The 15210-nt window shown below is 61.8% G+C and overlaps 3 protein-coding genes across 3 annotated transcripts in view; 2 read left to right on the top strand and 1 right to left on the bottom strand.

The window, feature by feature from the left end:
- The window catches only part of LOC311202930 (butyrophilin subfamily 1 member A1-like), a gene marked incomplete at both ends in the record, with an annotated part of 517675 nt that overhangs the window by 247206 nt on the left and 255259 nt on the right, over positions 1-15210 (top strand). The window lies entirely within an intron of this gene.
- Positions 3532-11171, top strand: LOC311202850 (ADP-ribosylhydrolase ARH1-like; the record flags this gene model as incomplete). Its single annotated transcript, XM_084277500.1, has 7 exons — positions 3532-3619; positions 6004-6252; positions 7267-7365; positions 7450-7555; positions 8640-8719; positions 8791-8974; positions 9550-11171. 7 exons carry the CDS (start codon positions 3532-3534, stop codon positions 9920-9922), a joined length of 1179 nt encoding a protein of 392 aa, XP_084133626.1. The 3' UTR covers positions 9923-11171.
- The window catches only part of LOC311202846 (class I histocompatibility antigen, F10 alpha chain-like), a gene marked incomplete at both ends in the record, with an annotated part of 66910 nt that continues 63337 nt past the window's right edge, over positions 11638-15210 (bottom strand). The window contains 4 exons of the mRNA XM_084277496.1: positions 11638-11725; positions 11792-11877; positions 12062-12284; positions 13332-13398. Coding sequence (XP_084133622.1) covers positions 11638-11725; positions 11792-11877; positions 12062-12284; positions 13332-13398 — 464 coding nt within the window. The remainder of the gene's footprint in view (positions 11726-11791; positions 11878-12061; positions 12285-13331; positions 13399-15210) is intronic.

The raw sequence follows: 15210 nt of genomic DNA, 5'->3' as shown, positions 1-15210 counted from the left end.
CCCCTCCCCTCCCCTCCCCTCCCCTCCCCTCCCCTCCCCTCCCCTCCCCTCCCCTCCCCTCCCCTCCTCTCCCCTCCTCTCCCCTCCTCTCCTCTCCTCTCCTCTCCTCTCCTCTCCTCTCCCCTCCCCGCCCCTCCCCGCCCCTCCCCTCCCCTCCCCTCCCCTCCCCTCCCCTCCCCTCCCCTCCTCTCCTCTCCTCTCCTCTCCTCTCCTCTCCTCTCCTCTCCTCTCCCCGCCGCCCCAGCGCAGGTTCTGCGGCCCGAGGGACGCAGGTGGGTGGGAGCGGCCGGCGGCCCGGCCCCTGGGCAGGTTCCCCCTCCGGTCTCCTCCCCCCGGCTCAGCGGGGGAGAGGACGGAGACCCGGGGCTTACCGAGCCCTTTCCCCAGCGCTCTCCCGGCGCTCGGGGCCTGTCTCCGCTCCCGCAGCACCGCCCGGCTCAGCCATGGCCGAAGGCTCGACTGAGCGAGAGCGGCGGGTGGGCAGGACGCGTGTCCCGGGACACGGAGCGGGGACTTGGGAAGCGTTGAACGGCCCCGCCCGGCACCGGCCGGACCGGCTGCCCGGGCAACGGCGACGCGCGACCGGCCGCCGAACCCGCCGGGAAGGGCCGAACCCCGCGGGCGGGAACGGGGCGGGTTTCCCCTGTCCCGCTGGGTTCGGCTGGGTCCCGCAGCCACCCCGCTCCCCCTGCCCTGCCCGAGCCAGAAGGGCGGGGATGCGGGGAGGGAGGGAGGGAGCTGCGCGGGCAGCCGGGCTGAGGCTTCTCGGGGTGCCCCCGGGTTCCCACCCCGAGAATCCCGGCACCCCCTGTGTTTCCCTCACGTTTCTCCTTCCCGGGGAGAACAGGATTCCCCACCGAGGCAAAACTCCTCCGTGTCAGACGGGAGGAGGATCGATGCCTTTGAACAGCCGGCTCTGGGGATCTCCTGCCTTCAAGTCAGGCTGCCAGCACTAGAACTAGATGCTGCCTCTCTCAGCACAGAGCAGGTGAAGCCCCCAGCCCCACTTACACCAGCTACAAAGTCCCCACCACAAAGGCAGGGCTTATTCTCCCTGTCATGACTTGTTGGCGCTGGTGGGCAGCGGATCAGCCGGGCTTCCAGGCCATTCTCCCTTCCCTTGTTGGAGCAGCTGTTTGTCCATCTTCTTCTCTCCTTGCTGAACATCCTGGCAGAAGGGAGGGAGGGGGAGAGCGAATTAGAAAAGGAGCTCAGGAGCTCAGGGTGTAAAGGGAACGTTTGTGATCTGGGGACAGAGCAAACTGCACAGGCTGTTCCCAAGACACTGGCACGTTTGATGGGGGGGACATATATGAGGGAGCATAAGAAATCGCATTTATAATAACTAACACATCAATAAGAGTAAATTCAATTACTAACTATTGCAAGATGCTTGGATGGAAAGCTGATAAGGAGAACATAATAAATGGGAGCAAGGCTGTGACTCGTGACCCCAGCATCCCAAGGCAGGTGGCACCTGGGACGGATAAGGAGGAAGTATCAGGAGGAAGGTAGTTCTTGGGATGGATGAGGAGGAGCCCCCTACTCACTCAGATCGCTGTGGGGACAGACAGGGACCATCTGTCAGCACACAGACGGTCTGTTTCCAGACAGGCAGGAAGCCGGGTAATCCCCCACTCCGGGACCCCGCTCCAGGGATCCGCATCCCTCAGGGGGGAAGGGATCGGGATGTCCCGGGTCACAGAAGCTCCGGTAAAGGAAAGAAAGAGCCGAGATCCGTCTGTCTTTCACCATCTCGGGGTGCACCGCTCCCGGAGGCACTGCAATACCGGGACGATGCGCGGAGCGGAGGGAGCAAGCTCCGGGTCCAACTTCCAGACCCAAAAATCCGTTTAATATAAAGTCCTCTCATCGAGGACGTATCAGATATTAAACTGATAAGAACAGATACTACACTTGATCTTAGCCAAAAGGCCGAGAAGCGATGCCTCACATACACCCAGCACCTCTACACACCCCCGCCGGCACTCACACAACTCACGGATGCTCCACATTGACCCCAAAACTCCCTACGTCCCGCTCCCATTCCCATTCCCCTACCAATCCCGCCTCTTCCTGCCGGGATCCGCTGCTCCCGGCTCCGGGAAACCGGCGGAGAGTTCCGCACCGAGCACTCCCAGCAGCCCGTGCGCGCCCCGCTGCTCGCGATTTGCATGGACACGCCCCTCTCCAGCCGCTGCTCTGGCCGCTGTCCTCCCCAAACAGCACCCAGCTTCTTCCTTCCCCCTTCCTGCTCCTCCCGCCCGTCCTTATCCTTCCTTTACCTTCCCTCCCCCACTCCCGCCCCCGCCCCCTCCCCCGCCCGCTCCCCCCCAGCCTTTCCCCCCTGGTTCCCAGCACCGGACACTCAGCCGAGCGCTGCGAAGCTCCCCGAGCCCCCGGGGATGGAGCAGCGGGAGCCGAGGGGAAGGTTCTCCCCGCTCCCGCTCTACACATCGTGTAGATCCACACAAGGCTGCCCAGGGCCCCATCCAGCCCGGCCCTGAACACCTCCCGGGACTGAGCATCCCCCACCTCTCTGGGCAGCCTGTTCCAGCAGGAAGAAATGGACGTTTTAAGAAGTACAAATGCCAGAGTTCATTGGATACACAAGAATACGCTGACCGATCAGTGACCCTTCTGTTCTCACCAAGAGGCCATGGGGGGGGCCTGGCCTCACTCAGCTGCACAGGCGACCGCTTGGACAGCGGCTCCAGAGGCTCATGGCCTTGCTGCTCAAGCCACTCTGCAACAGCCCTGCCCTGGGTTGGCACAATCCTCATTACCAATACAGGCTGGGGGATGATGTGCATCATCATCCTTGGGGGGGACTTGGGGGGACTCCTGGATGAGAAGCTGGACATGAGCCGCCAATGTGCATCTGCAGCCCAGAAGGGCAACCCCATCCTGGGCTACATCACCAGAACTCTGGCCAGCACAGAGAGAGAGAGGATTCTGCCCCAGTGCTCTGCTCTGGGGAGACCTCACCTGCAGTGCTGGGTCCAGCTCTGGAGCCCTCAGCACAAGGACATGGACCTGCTGGAGTGGGTCCAGAGGAAGATCTGAGGGCTGGAGCACCTCTCCTGTGAAGCCAGGCTGGGAGAGTTGGGCTGGTTCAGCCTGGAGAAGAGAAAGCTCTGGGGGCACCTTACAGTCCCTTTCAGACCCCTGAAAGGTGCCTGTAGGAAGCTGGGGCAGAACTGTTCCTGCGTCACCACACAGCTCAGTGTCACCCACACCTTGCTGAGGGTGCACTCGATCCCACTGTGCGTGTCACGGGTACAAATATCCAATAGGATGGGTGGCAGGATGAACCTTGGAGGGGCAGCACTTTGTAGTGGTTTCCACTTGGACATGAAGCCATGGAGGGTAACTCTTCCTGTAACCTTTTTGTTAACCATTTCCATGCCCATGGAGGGCTGGCAAAGCTGTTGGGGCAGCAAAGGACTCTGGGAGTGGCCCCGTTGCTACCAAGGATACGCGCAAACAGAAGCATCCAGACACCATCCTGTAGCTGACCCTCCAGCGACCATGGCGCTCCCACCTCTGTGGTGCACTTCATGGGGTCTCTCTGCCCCCACCATGATGCCACCCATCTTCCCAACCCCCTACACTGGAGGTAAGGCCTGAGCCCACTCCTGGCTGCTCAGGGCCACACTCTGGGGAACTGCACAGCCCCTCTCGCCCCTCTCCCTGCTCCCTCTCAGTGCCCTCGCGCACGCCCCTGGCCCAGCTGGGGATATGGTCACCAGCGTGTGTTCATGTCTCTCTCTCAGGACCCACCAACCTCCACCACCTGCCAGGGCAGCAGCAGCAGCAGCCCTTCCCTGCACCCTCCCACTCAGCTGGGACAGACCAGAGGTTGGTCCACACTTGGGGCCTGCTCGGCGGGTGCCTGAGGGATTCCCTCCGCCCCCCAGCCTGACACATCTCCCTCTTCCCCCTGCAGATCTGCCAAGCGGCAGCTGCTCAGAGCTCCCCATTTCCAGTACCAGTCTGCCTCTGGCAACCCCCTCACTGCTCAGTCACGGCATCGCTCCTCTGCCTGGCACTGTGCTTCAGGGGCCACACAGCTGCAGACACCCAGCAGCCTGCTTACACCAACGGCCCCCCAGGGACAAGCACAACTGTTCCTGCCCTACAGCCATCAGGGGACAGCAGCATCGCTTCCCCAGTACCACCCGCTCCCTGTCTGCACACAGCCCATCCTCTCCCGTGGAGACACAGCCAGTCCGGTCCCCATGGATGTGGACAGTGTCTCAGGCTGGGACACCTGTCCTGTCCCTATGGATGTGGACACTGTCACAGTCTGTGACATCTCTGTGGACACAGATGTCCCCATGGAAGACGACACCCTGCCAGGCTCTACCATCTCACTTAGCCCTGTTGCAGGGATGGGGGGGAAATGAGAGGGAGGGAGGGAGAGAGGGAAGGAGGGTGTTGATTCTGTAGTTAGTACCTTTGATTACTGTTTTGTTCCGATTTTTCATTAAAAGCCATTTCTTGAGAACCTTTCTGTGTCTGCATGGGAGGGGTGGGAAGTGCAGGGGGCACCAGGCAGCACAGATCCCAATGGGCACAGTACAGGCACCCCATAGATCCCCTGCAAGCACCCTATAGACACCCTCTAGATCCCCTGTGAGCACCCTATAGATCCCCTGTGGATACCCTATAGGAGCCTTATGGGAACACTATAAGCACCCAATGGGCACAATACAGGCACCCTATAGATCCCCTGTGGGCACCCTATAGATACTCTATGGACACCGTATAAGAACCTTATGGGAACCCTATAGACACCCAATGAGCACAATACAGGCACCTATAGACACCCTACAGCCACCCTATATGCACCCTATAGGTACCCTATTGACACCCTACAGGATCCTTATGGGAACCCTATAGACACCCATAGGCCACAATACAGGCACCCTACACATCCCCTACAGGCACCCTATAGACACCCTATGGGGAGGGTTCTGGGTACCCCCGGGGGTCTGGGTGGCCCCATGGGTCCCTCACCTGCCGGTCTCCCTGGTGTCCTGGGGCCTTCTGGGGGGTGGGGGCCCAGCGACGCTGCCCCCCCTTCCCCCCCCCTCCCTGGCCGTGCTGGCCCATGGTGGCCCTGGAGGCTGCTGGCAGCCGGGGGGTGCTGGGGGGGCCTCTGTGCCAGGGGGGTGCCACATGGCGGGGACAGCGACTGGACGGGGACCAGCGCTTGGGGGGCTGGGGGGGCTGGCGCGTGTCCCCCCTGTACTGGCCTCGGGGGGGATGCTGAGCCCCCCACTCTGGCCTGTGCCACCTCCTGTCTCCCATTGTACCTGGGGGAGCTGGGACCTTTGGGGGGTCCTGGGGGGGCTGGGAAGGATCTCTGGGGGTCAGCAGGGACAGGGTTGGGGGTGTCCAGCCCCACCCTGGATGTGACCCACAGACCGACCCTCTCGCTGCCATGAGCCACTTTATTAATTAACCAAACCCCTTAATTGTGTGGGAGCGGGGCCCAATCCGGAGGGATGGGAGGGGTGGATTGGGGGGTGGGGAGGGTCTCACCCAAAACTGTGGCCCAGGGGAATAAATCTGGGACATTTCTCTGTGGGGATGAACCTTGGTTCTGCTCCCCCACCCCCTCCAGGGCTCGCCAAGACCACCCCCAGCCCCCCTCCTCCCCCTCCAATTCGGGTGCTCCTCGGGGTACCCCCAGCCCTTTGCTTTCTGCCACCCTCTCCTCGTCCCTCTGGGTCCCCCCACCAAGACCCCCTGCCCCCTCTCAGTTCAGTCTGGGGACTTCTTCCCTTCCCACCACCCCTTCTGGGATCCCTCCCCTCCCACTCCCAAAGCTACGGGGACCCCCCTTGTGTCCCCCCACTCCCAGGGACACCCTCACCCTCCTGGCGCTGGCCCTGTGCCTGAACCCTGAGGGGCACCCGGTCCCGCCATGGAGGAGACGTGAGTGTCCCGGGGAAGGGGGGTGGGGGTGGGCCCTGGTGTCCCCCCACATCTGAGCCCCCCCTGAAGCCCCTCACCGCAGCGTCCCTTCGCTGGAAGCCTACGAAGCCGCCATGGTGCTGAGCGGGGTGGGGGACGCGCTGGGCTACCGGGGGGGTCTCTGGGAGTACTGCACCTCCGGAGCCCAGATCCACGCCGAACTGGCTGAACTGGGAGGGCTGGGGGCCATCACCCTCGAGCCCCCGCAGTGGCCCGTCAGCGATGACACCGTCCTGCACCTTGCGACTGCCGAGGGCCTGGCCACAGGTTGTGCCCCCCACTGCACCCCTCAGATGCAGGGGGGATCCCCAGTGTACCCCAGGGATGGGGGAGGTGTGGGGGGGCAGTACAGGGGAGGTCTGGGGGTTCCCCAGAGCTTGGGGGGATGTTTATGGGGGGGGATCTCACCACAGTACCCCTCAGATGCAGGGGAGGGTCCCCAATGTACCCCAGGGCTGGGAGGGTATGGGGCGGGTATACCCCTGGGCTGTACAGGGTGGGCTTGGGGGTTCCTCGGAGCTTGGAGGGGATGTTTATGGGGGGGATCTCACCGTAGCACCCCTCAGATGCAGGGGAGGGTCCCCAGTGTACCCCAGGGCTGCGGGGGGATGGGGGGGGCATACCCCTGGGCTGTACGGGGGGGTCTGGGGGTTCCTCAGAACTTGGGGGGATGTTTATGGGGGGAATCTCACCATAGCACCCCACAGATGCAGGGGAGAGTCCCCAGAGTACCCCAGGGATAGGGGGGACATGGGGGGTATACGGGGGGGGGGGGGTCTGGGGGTTCCTCAGAGCTTGGGGGGGATTTTTATGGGGGGGATCTCACCATTGCACCCCACAGATGCAGGGGAGGGTCCCCAATGCACCCCAGGGATGGGAGGGAGGGGTGTGGGGGGATTCCCTGCTGTACGCCTGGGCTGTACATGGAGGTCTTGGGGGGACCTTATTACTTTGGGGGATCTCTGAAGGGGGGGGGGGGGGGGGGGCAGATCACCATTATCATCCTGATCCAAACTGGGGGGGGCTTTTAGGTGCACCCAACCACCCCCTGACGGGTGGGGGCTCCAGAGAGTCTCTGAATGTCCCCCCAAAACCCCATGGGGGCTGTTCCCCATCTCCCCTTTCCTGGGGGTGGGTTCTATTGTACCCCAAAGCTTTGGGGGGTCATTGGGGGGTGGGGGGGAATCAGTGGGGGGTGTGCCCACATGTCCCTGCATTCGAGGGGTCCGGGGGAGGGCTGTGGGTGCCCCCGCCCAGAGGGGCCTCACGCCGTGCCCCCAGGGCTGGAGGGGGAAGCCCTGCTGCAGGAGCTGGCTCAGCGCTACGTGGCCGCCATGAGCGACATGGAGGGCCGCAAGCCGGGCCCCACCAGTATCCTGGGTGAGTGGGGGGCCGGGGGGGGCCGGGGGGGTCAGGTCAGGGGGTCTCACGGCCCCAACCCTTCTCCCCAAACCCCCCTGCCAGGCACCTCGCAGCTGCGGCCTGGGGAGCCGGCGGGGTACCGCATCCCCTTCAACCCCACGGGCAGCGGGTGCGGGGCCGCCATGCGGAGCCTGGCCATAGGCCTCAGGTGGGGCGGGGGGCACAGGGGTTGGGGGGTTCAGGGCTGAGGGTGGGGACGTGGGGGCTGACAGGGAGGTGGGAGGACATCAGGGGTGGGGGGGACATGGGGTACAGGGGGTTGGGGGGGTTCAGGGCTGGGGGGGGACATGGGGGTACAGGGAGGTGGGGGAGAGGTCAGGGCTGAGGGTGGGGACATGGGTGGCCCCAAAGGGTTGTGGAGGGTCTGGGCGGGGACATGGGGGTACAGGGGGTTCGGGGAGGGATCAAGGCTGGGGGGGGACATGGTAAAAGAGGTGGGGGGTCAGAATTTGGGGCGGGGACTTGAGTGGGCACAGGGGGTTTGGGGAGGGGTCAGGGCTGGGGGAGGGGACATGGGTGGGCACAGGGGGTCGGGGACGATCTGGGTGGGGACATGGGGGTGCAGAAGGTTGGGGGGGTTCAGGGCTGGGGCGGGGACATGGGTGGGCACAGAGGGTTTGGGGAGGGTTAGTGCTGGGACATGGGGGCACAGGGGGCTCGGGGAGGGGTCAGGACTGGGGGGGACACATGGGGGTACAGGGATTTTTGGGGAGGGTTGGGGGGGGACATGGGTGGGCACAGGGGTTGGGTGCGGTCAGGGTTGGGGGCAGGGACATGGGGGGCACAAAGAGTTCGGGGAGGGTCTGGGCGGGGACATGGGGGTACAGGGGGCTCGGGGAGGGGTGTCAGGGCTGGGGGTGGGGATATGGGGGGGCACAGGGGGCTCGGGGAGGGGGGTCTGTCAGGGATTGGGGAGGTTTCATGGCGGGGACAGGGGTCGGGGGTGGAAGGGCTGAGGGGGGTTACAGGCGGTCAAGGGGACGGGGGTGAGTGGCTGGACAAGAGGACATGGGGACACGGAGGGGGGGACATGGGGGTGTCAGAGTTGGGGGGTGGGGATATGAGGGTGTCAGGCTGGGATAGGGGACATGGGGGGGACGGGGCGTACAGGAGTGTGGGGGATGGGCCATGGGGGGAGGGGCAAATGGGGGAACAGCACATCAGGGCCAAGGGGGGGGGCAGCATCGGGACGGGGGTCCCGGCCCGGGGGGCACAGGGTGGTGCCGGTGTAGGTACCCGCACGCCCGGGAGCTGCCGACGCTGATCCGGGTGAGCATCGAGAGTGGGCGCATGACCCACCACCACCCCACAGGTGGGTGCCAGGCAGGAGGGGGCAGGGCAGGGGGACACGCTGGAGCCCCTCTGAAAGCCCCATCCACACAGGGTACCTCGGGGCACTGGCGGTGGCCCTTTTTGGTGCGCTGGGGGCTCGGGGGGAGCCCCCGGAGCGCTGGGGGGCTGAGCTGATGCGGGTCCTGCCCCTGGCCTGGGACTACGTGGAAAGTGCCGGGGTGGCTGTGGGGGACAATGCTGAGGCCTGGCCCTTCTTCAGGGATGCCTGGCACCGGTGAGGGGGCACTGGGAGGGTTCGCTGGGGTCACTGGGAGCACTGGGAGGGGGTGGTGGGGATACCGGGAGGGGCACAGCGGGTCGCTGGCGTCACCCATTGCCACAAGGCTCTCTCCCAGTCCTGGCAGCACAGCGCACTGGTGTCACTGTGCTGTGCCAGAGCCTCGATGTCCCCAGTGTCCCCTGCCCCACTGTCACTGCCCACCCTGGTGCCCAGTCAATCTGCAGGGTCACCAGTGCCCACTGTGTCCCTGCTGCCCCCAGTGCCTCCAGGATGCCCCCAGTGTCCCCAGGACCCCTCCAGTGTTGCCACCCTCAATATTGGAAGCGTGTCTGAGAAGTGCTGAGCACCCCCTCTGCCCCCAGTGTCCCCAGTCACCCCAGTATCCCCAATGCTCTTGGTTTCCCTGCTGTGACCGGTGTCCCCACTGCATCCACCGCTCCGGTGTCACGAGTGACCCCAGTGACCCCAGTGACACTACATCCCCGCTGACTCCAGTTCCCCCATTTCCCCACAGACCCTGCTGCCCCCCGGCATTCCCAGTGCTCCCAGTGACCTCCATGTCCCTGCAGGTACCTGGAGTCCCGGGGCCTTCTGGAGGGCGGTGGCCCAGCGACGCTGCCCCCCCTGCCCTCCCCGGCCGAGCGGGACGCAGCGTACCTGGGCTGGGCACTGCAGGGGTGGCCGGGGCGCAGCGGCCACGATGCGCCCATGGTGGCCCTGGAGGCGTTGCTGGCAGCCGGGGGGTGCTGGGAGGACCTCTGTGCCAGGGGGGTGCTGCACGGCGGGGACAGCGACTCGACGGGGACCATCGCCGCGGGGTGCTGGGGGCTGCGCTGGGGGCTGGCCCGGGTCCCCCCCGGGCTGCACCGCTGCCTCGAGCACCGCGGGCGGCTGCGCGATGCTGCCCACCGCCTCCACACGCTGGCCTGGGGGGGATGCTGAGCCCCAACCCACCCAACTCTGGCCTGTGCCACCTCCTGTCCCCTGCCCAGGGAGACACCATTGTACCCCGGGGGGAGCTGGGACTGTTGTGGGGTCCTGAAGGGGTCCCAAACAGCCCTGGGAGATCCTAGGGGCAAGCAGTGCCCTTCAAGGGCTCAAAGAAGCCCTGGAGACCACCACAGCCCCATCCTGCTGGCCCTACTTCCCTCCACTCTTAGAGACCCCAGAATCTCCCCAAAGAGCCTTGGGCACCCCCACAGTAAAAAAGCATCTTCCCAAATCACTGTCTGTCCAGATTTGTGTCCTGCACCTCCTGTCCTGTCACTGCCATGGCTGAGATGTCACATGGGCAGACCTCCTGCAGCCAAACCTTCTCTAGGCTGGTCAGTTCTGGCTGACCAGCTTCTCCAAGAGGCATCCAGACATGGAGCATCTCAGGGGCCCTTCACTGGGCTCTCACAGTCGCTCAGTCTCTTCTCCTGGTAGCCCAGAACTTGGGCCCCGTGTTCAAAGGGTGGGCTCATCATCATCAGTGATGGGTGGAGAGGAAGGAGCCCACAAGCCCTGCAGGTGCCACCCGGGATGGTAGAAGACTCTTCTGGTGGCTTCTTGTGGGCACCTTAGTGGGCACCAGAGCCTGAAGGTCTTTTGAAAGACAAAGTGCTGGGCCCCCAGGGCTCAGCATCCAGAGGGTGATGGGCTGAAGGAGGGCTGGACCACTGTGGTTAATCACCCCAAAGGTGGTGTGCCCAAGGGGTCTTGGAGTCAAGGGATCCCAGAGAGATGGTGGCCCAGCACTGTTAAACACCACAGTGGTGATGGGCCCCTCTGGAGGTTGGATGCTGGGGTTTCCCAGCCCATGGCTGATGGGTTCCCAGGCTTAATTACTCCAAGGCAGGATGACAATCCCATGACAAGGATATCTAAAGCACGTGACATTGTGCTCAGGGACCAGTTGGACATTGGAGGGTGCCAGGCTGGGAGCTGGAGGAGCTTGTTGGAGAGCCAAAATTGAAAGATCACCCCAGAATGAGTAACTCAGTGTCAGGTGAGATGTGTCTCACTGGGGAGTCTTTGGTGTCACCCCACCTGTGTCTCACTGGGGAGTCTTTGGTGTCACCCCATCTGTGTCATTACCGGAGGGACCCCCCATGGGACACCCCCTTCCCCCAGGACTCCACCCCCCCCCCCCAACCCTCCCCCGGAGGTCACTGAGTGCAGCCAGAAGCAATAAAGGAGATTTAATGTGTGGATGGGGCTTGTTGGGGGCTATTGGGGGGGTAAAGGGGGGAGGGTGCAGCTGGGGAGGAAGGGGGGCCTAGGTGGGATTCGGGGGGGAGGAGGTAAAGGGGAGGGGGGCAGCTGGGGAGGAAGGGGGGGCCTGTAGGACTCGGGGGGGAGGAGGTAAAGGGGAGGGGGGCAGCTGGGGAGGAAGGGGGAGCCTGTAGGAAGCGGGGTTGGGGCTTTGGGGTGTTGGGGGTTCCTGGGGGAGGAGAATCCCCAGGGGTTGTTGGTGGGATGTGTGAATCTTTGTGGGAATGTTGGGTTTTGAGGGGCTGGTTGGGAGGCTGCCCCATTTCCCCCCCCCCCCCCTCCTCCCGCAGCGGCAGAGGGGCTTGGGGATGGGGGTCAAATCGCAAGGGCTTTGCTGCTCCTTCTTCCTCCTCTTCCTCCCGGTCTTTGGTGGTGGTGGGGGGTGTCCCGTGGGGGGTCCCTCAGGTGATGACACAGGTCTCCCTGCGAGGGAAGCTGCGGCGCTGCTGGCTGAGGCCTCGCTCCAGGCGAGCATCCTCCTCCTGGGCACTGAAGGGAGGGGCAGAGGGGGTCGGACACCCCGCCCATCATCATCCACCCCCTCGGGACTCTCACGTCCACTCGCGCCAGTCCAGCTCCCGCACCAGCTGGTCCCACGGGTTCACCCGGGACACCAGTTCCTCCAGTAGCAGCTGCTCCTGCTGGCACCAGACAGAGGATTTCAGCCAGACTGGGCAGGCGCAACTCTGCCCCAGCGCTGATCACCCCAAGGCGGGTGCGAACTATTCAGTCCCCCCTTTGCTTCCCAACATCCTACAAGTGGAAACCGAATGACTTCATTTCATCCCCCAGCACCTCCACACACCCCCGCCGGCACTCACACACATCACGGATGCTCCACAGCGGCCCCAAAACACCCTCAGGTCCCGCTCGCATTCGCATTCCCTTGCTTATCCCGCCTCTTCCCGCCGGGATCCGCTGCTCCCGGCTCCGGGAAACCGGCGGAGAGCTCCGCACCGAGCACTCCCAGCAGCCCGTGCGCGCCCCGCTGCTCTCGATTTGCATGGACACGCCCCTCTCCAGCCGCTGCTCTCGCCGGCGTCCTCCCCTGTGCACACGGACAAAAGCCCCACAGAGACGGTCCAGAAGCCGCCTGGCCAGAATCTGCCTCGTCAGCCATCGGATCAGGGACCCGCTTGGTCTCTACACCCACCACTCCCATCCACACCTCCCACCCAACTCCCCCAGAAATCACTGTCTCCTGAGGAATCGGTTGGCAGCATTTGTTGGGATGTGCCACAGGCTCAGGGATGCGTTTATCCACTGAGAGCAAGGCTGGGCACAGAGCAGAAGGAGTTTGGATGGCGACCATTGAAAGTGGGCAGCTTCCTTGAAAAGTCACCTGGGAAACACAACCCCCCGTTTGGGTCGAGCGATGGCCGCTTACTAAAGAAAAACTTGCCCCCTTCCAAGATTGACTAGAGGAGCAGCTGGCCAAGGGACACATCCAGCCCTCCACAAGCCCATGGAACTCGCCTATTTTTACCATCCCTGAACAGGACGGGAGATGGCGCTTGGTGCACGAGGTAAGAAAAGTCAGTGAAGTGATGGAAGATGCGGGAGCTTCGCAGCCCGGTCTGCCACCTCCAAACGTGAGACCTAAAAATTGGGACGTTTGGGTTGTTTTTTCACTATTCCCTTACACCCTGATGATGATGAAAAATTTGCCTTTTCAGTCCCTACTGTAAACAAAACTGAACCCATGGAAAGGTGTCATTGGGTGGTGCTCCCACAAGGCATGAAAAATTCACCCACTGTGTGCCAGGCTTATGTAGCCTGGGCACTTGCTCCAGTACGAAGAGCCCATCCTGATCTCATCTTTTATCATCACATGGATGAGGTACTGATTGTGGGGAAAAAACTTGGACATTGAAAGTTTGATTCATGAGTTGACAGGGCATTTGGAAAGCAAGGGGTTACAGATTGCTCCAGAGAAAATTCAAAAGGAGCCAGTGTGGAAATCTCTGGGGTGGCAGATTGATAAAAGTACCGTAACACCCCAAAGGATTGAGATCCCAGCTGAGGTCAGCATGTCAAATGATGCTCAAAAGCTGCTTGGAGATACTAACTGGGTTAGACCATTGTGTGGCATTACGAATAGGGAACTGGAACCTGTAGTGGCATTGCTAAAGGGAGGAGGTGGTGCAGGAGCGCCCAGAATCCTGTCAGAAGAAGCTAAAAAGGCCCTGGAAGTCATTAGTAACAAAATCAAAAATACATATACCCATGGATGGGATGCTGAGTGGGACATAGGAGTCACAGTCGTTAATCCAACAGAACATGTGTTTGCTATTATAATGCAGTGGAGTAATGACAAAGATCCCTTAAGGCTGTTAGAATGGGTGTTCCTGCCCATGCAGCCAAAGGGAACTGTAACTCTGTGTTTGGAGGCGACAGCCCAGGTCAGTGTAAAAGGCCACAATCACGTAGTAGAAACTGCAGGAACAGAACCCACATTTATTGTTGTTCCATCAGCAGCAGAGTATTTAGCTTGGGCCTTGAGGAACAGCACTGCCCTGCAAATAGCTTTATTAGACCACACAGGGGAAGTGCAAGTGCATTACCCACCACACAGAATCTCTACAGCAGCACAGAACTGTCCAACAGAAGAAAAGCCCTTGTTGTCTGGGTGTGCGGTTCGGGGTGTTCCAGTGTTCACTGATGCAGGGGGAAGAGCTCAGAAGGCTGCGATTCCATGGCAGGAGCATGGGAAATGGCAGGATTTGCTATTCAAAGGAGCCCAAGCCTCAATCAGCAGCTGGAGCTGCAGGCGGTTGTGAGAGTGTGTGACAAGCGGAAAGCCGAACCGGTTCATCTGGTCTGTGACTCCCTGTGTGTGGTGGGAATAGTGACCCGAATGGAACGGGCACTATTGAAAGGGGTTTCAGATGAGAGATTATATAGATTGTTTAAGGAATTCTGGCTCCTCCTGTCTAACCAGCAGCATCAGTTCTTTATTACCCATATTGGCAGCCACTAACTCAGGGTCTGGCAGAAGGCAGTCAGAGAGCGGACAGGTTGGCAGCACCAGCGTGGGCTGCTCCCTCAGCAGAGCGCTGTGCACAGGCTCAGAGATCACAGGAATCCTTTCATCAATCTGCCAGGGTGCTTCAACAACACCATCACCTGTCAGTTGCTGAGGCTAAAGGGCTTGTACAGTCGTGCCTGGACTGTCAGCAGTTCACCAGTGGCCTTGCCCCTGGTGTCAATCCTCGCCTACCTGCATGGCCAGGTGCTGCCACCACCCGTCACACAATGTCCTCAACAGGTCCCAACTGCCGCCTGCTGTCACTACTCATCCCCAACGGGTCCCCACTGGCATCCAGTGTCACCACCCATCCCTACCATGACTCACCAGCACACCGTGTGAATAACTGTCCTAAGTGCATCCCCAGATATCCCTGCCACACCCATAGGACATCCCCATCATATCCCTGCAATGTCCCCAGCCATCACTACCATGTCCCAAACACATCCCTGCTGTGTCCGCAGATGTCTCCCCCACATGCCCAGCTGCATCCCCGTTGTATTCCCATCCCCATTATGTCCCTGCCATGTCACCACTGCATCCCTGCTGTGTCCTCAGTTTTCCCTTCCATGTCCCTGCCAAGTCCCCTGCTATGTCCCCTGCAGTGAGGGGGGATAGAAATATAGACACTTTATTCATTTATTTATTTATTTATTTATCTATTCATTGATGTATTTATAAAGCATTTATTGACAAACATTCTTTGGATCCACTCTGACAGCAGAGGGAAGAACAGGAGTCAGCCTGTCAGTCCCTCAGCGCTGCTGCTTCCAACCGATTTAAAACCAAACCAGACCAAGAGGCACAAGACTTTGCTGCCAGCTCACTTGGCTGGTGTTTAATGCTGCTGCTCCCTCAGGGTAGCAGTACTGCCACACCCATCCCCACCATCTCCTTGCCACATCCCTGCCGTGTTCCCAGCCCTGTCCCACCTGTGTCCCCATCA

This window comes from Gallinula chloropus, assembly GCF_964237585.1.
Source record: "Gallinula chloropus genome assembly, chromosome: 32".
In the NCBI taxonomy this organism is placed as follows: domain Eukaryota; kingdom Metazoa; phylum Chordata; class Aves; order Gruiformes; family Rallidae; genus Gallinula; species Gallinula chloropus.
This window is presented reverse-complemented; position numbering and strand designations above follow the sequence as displayed.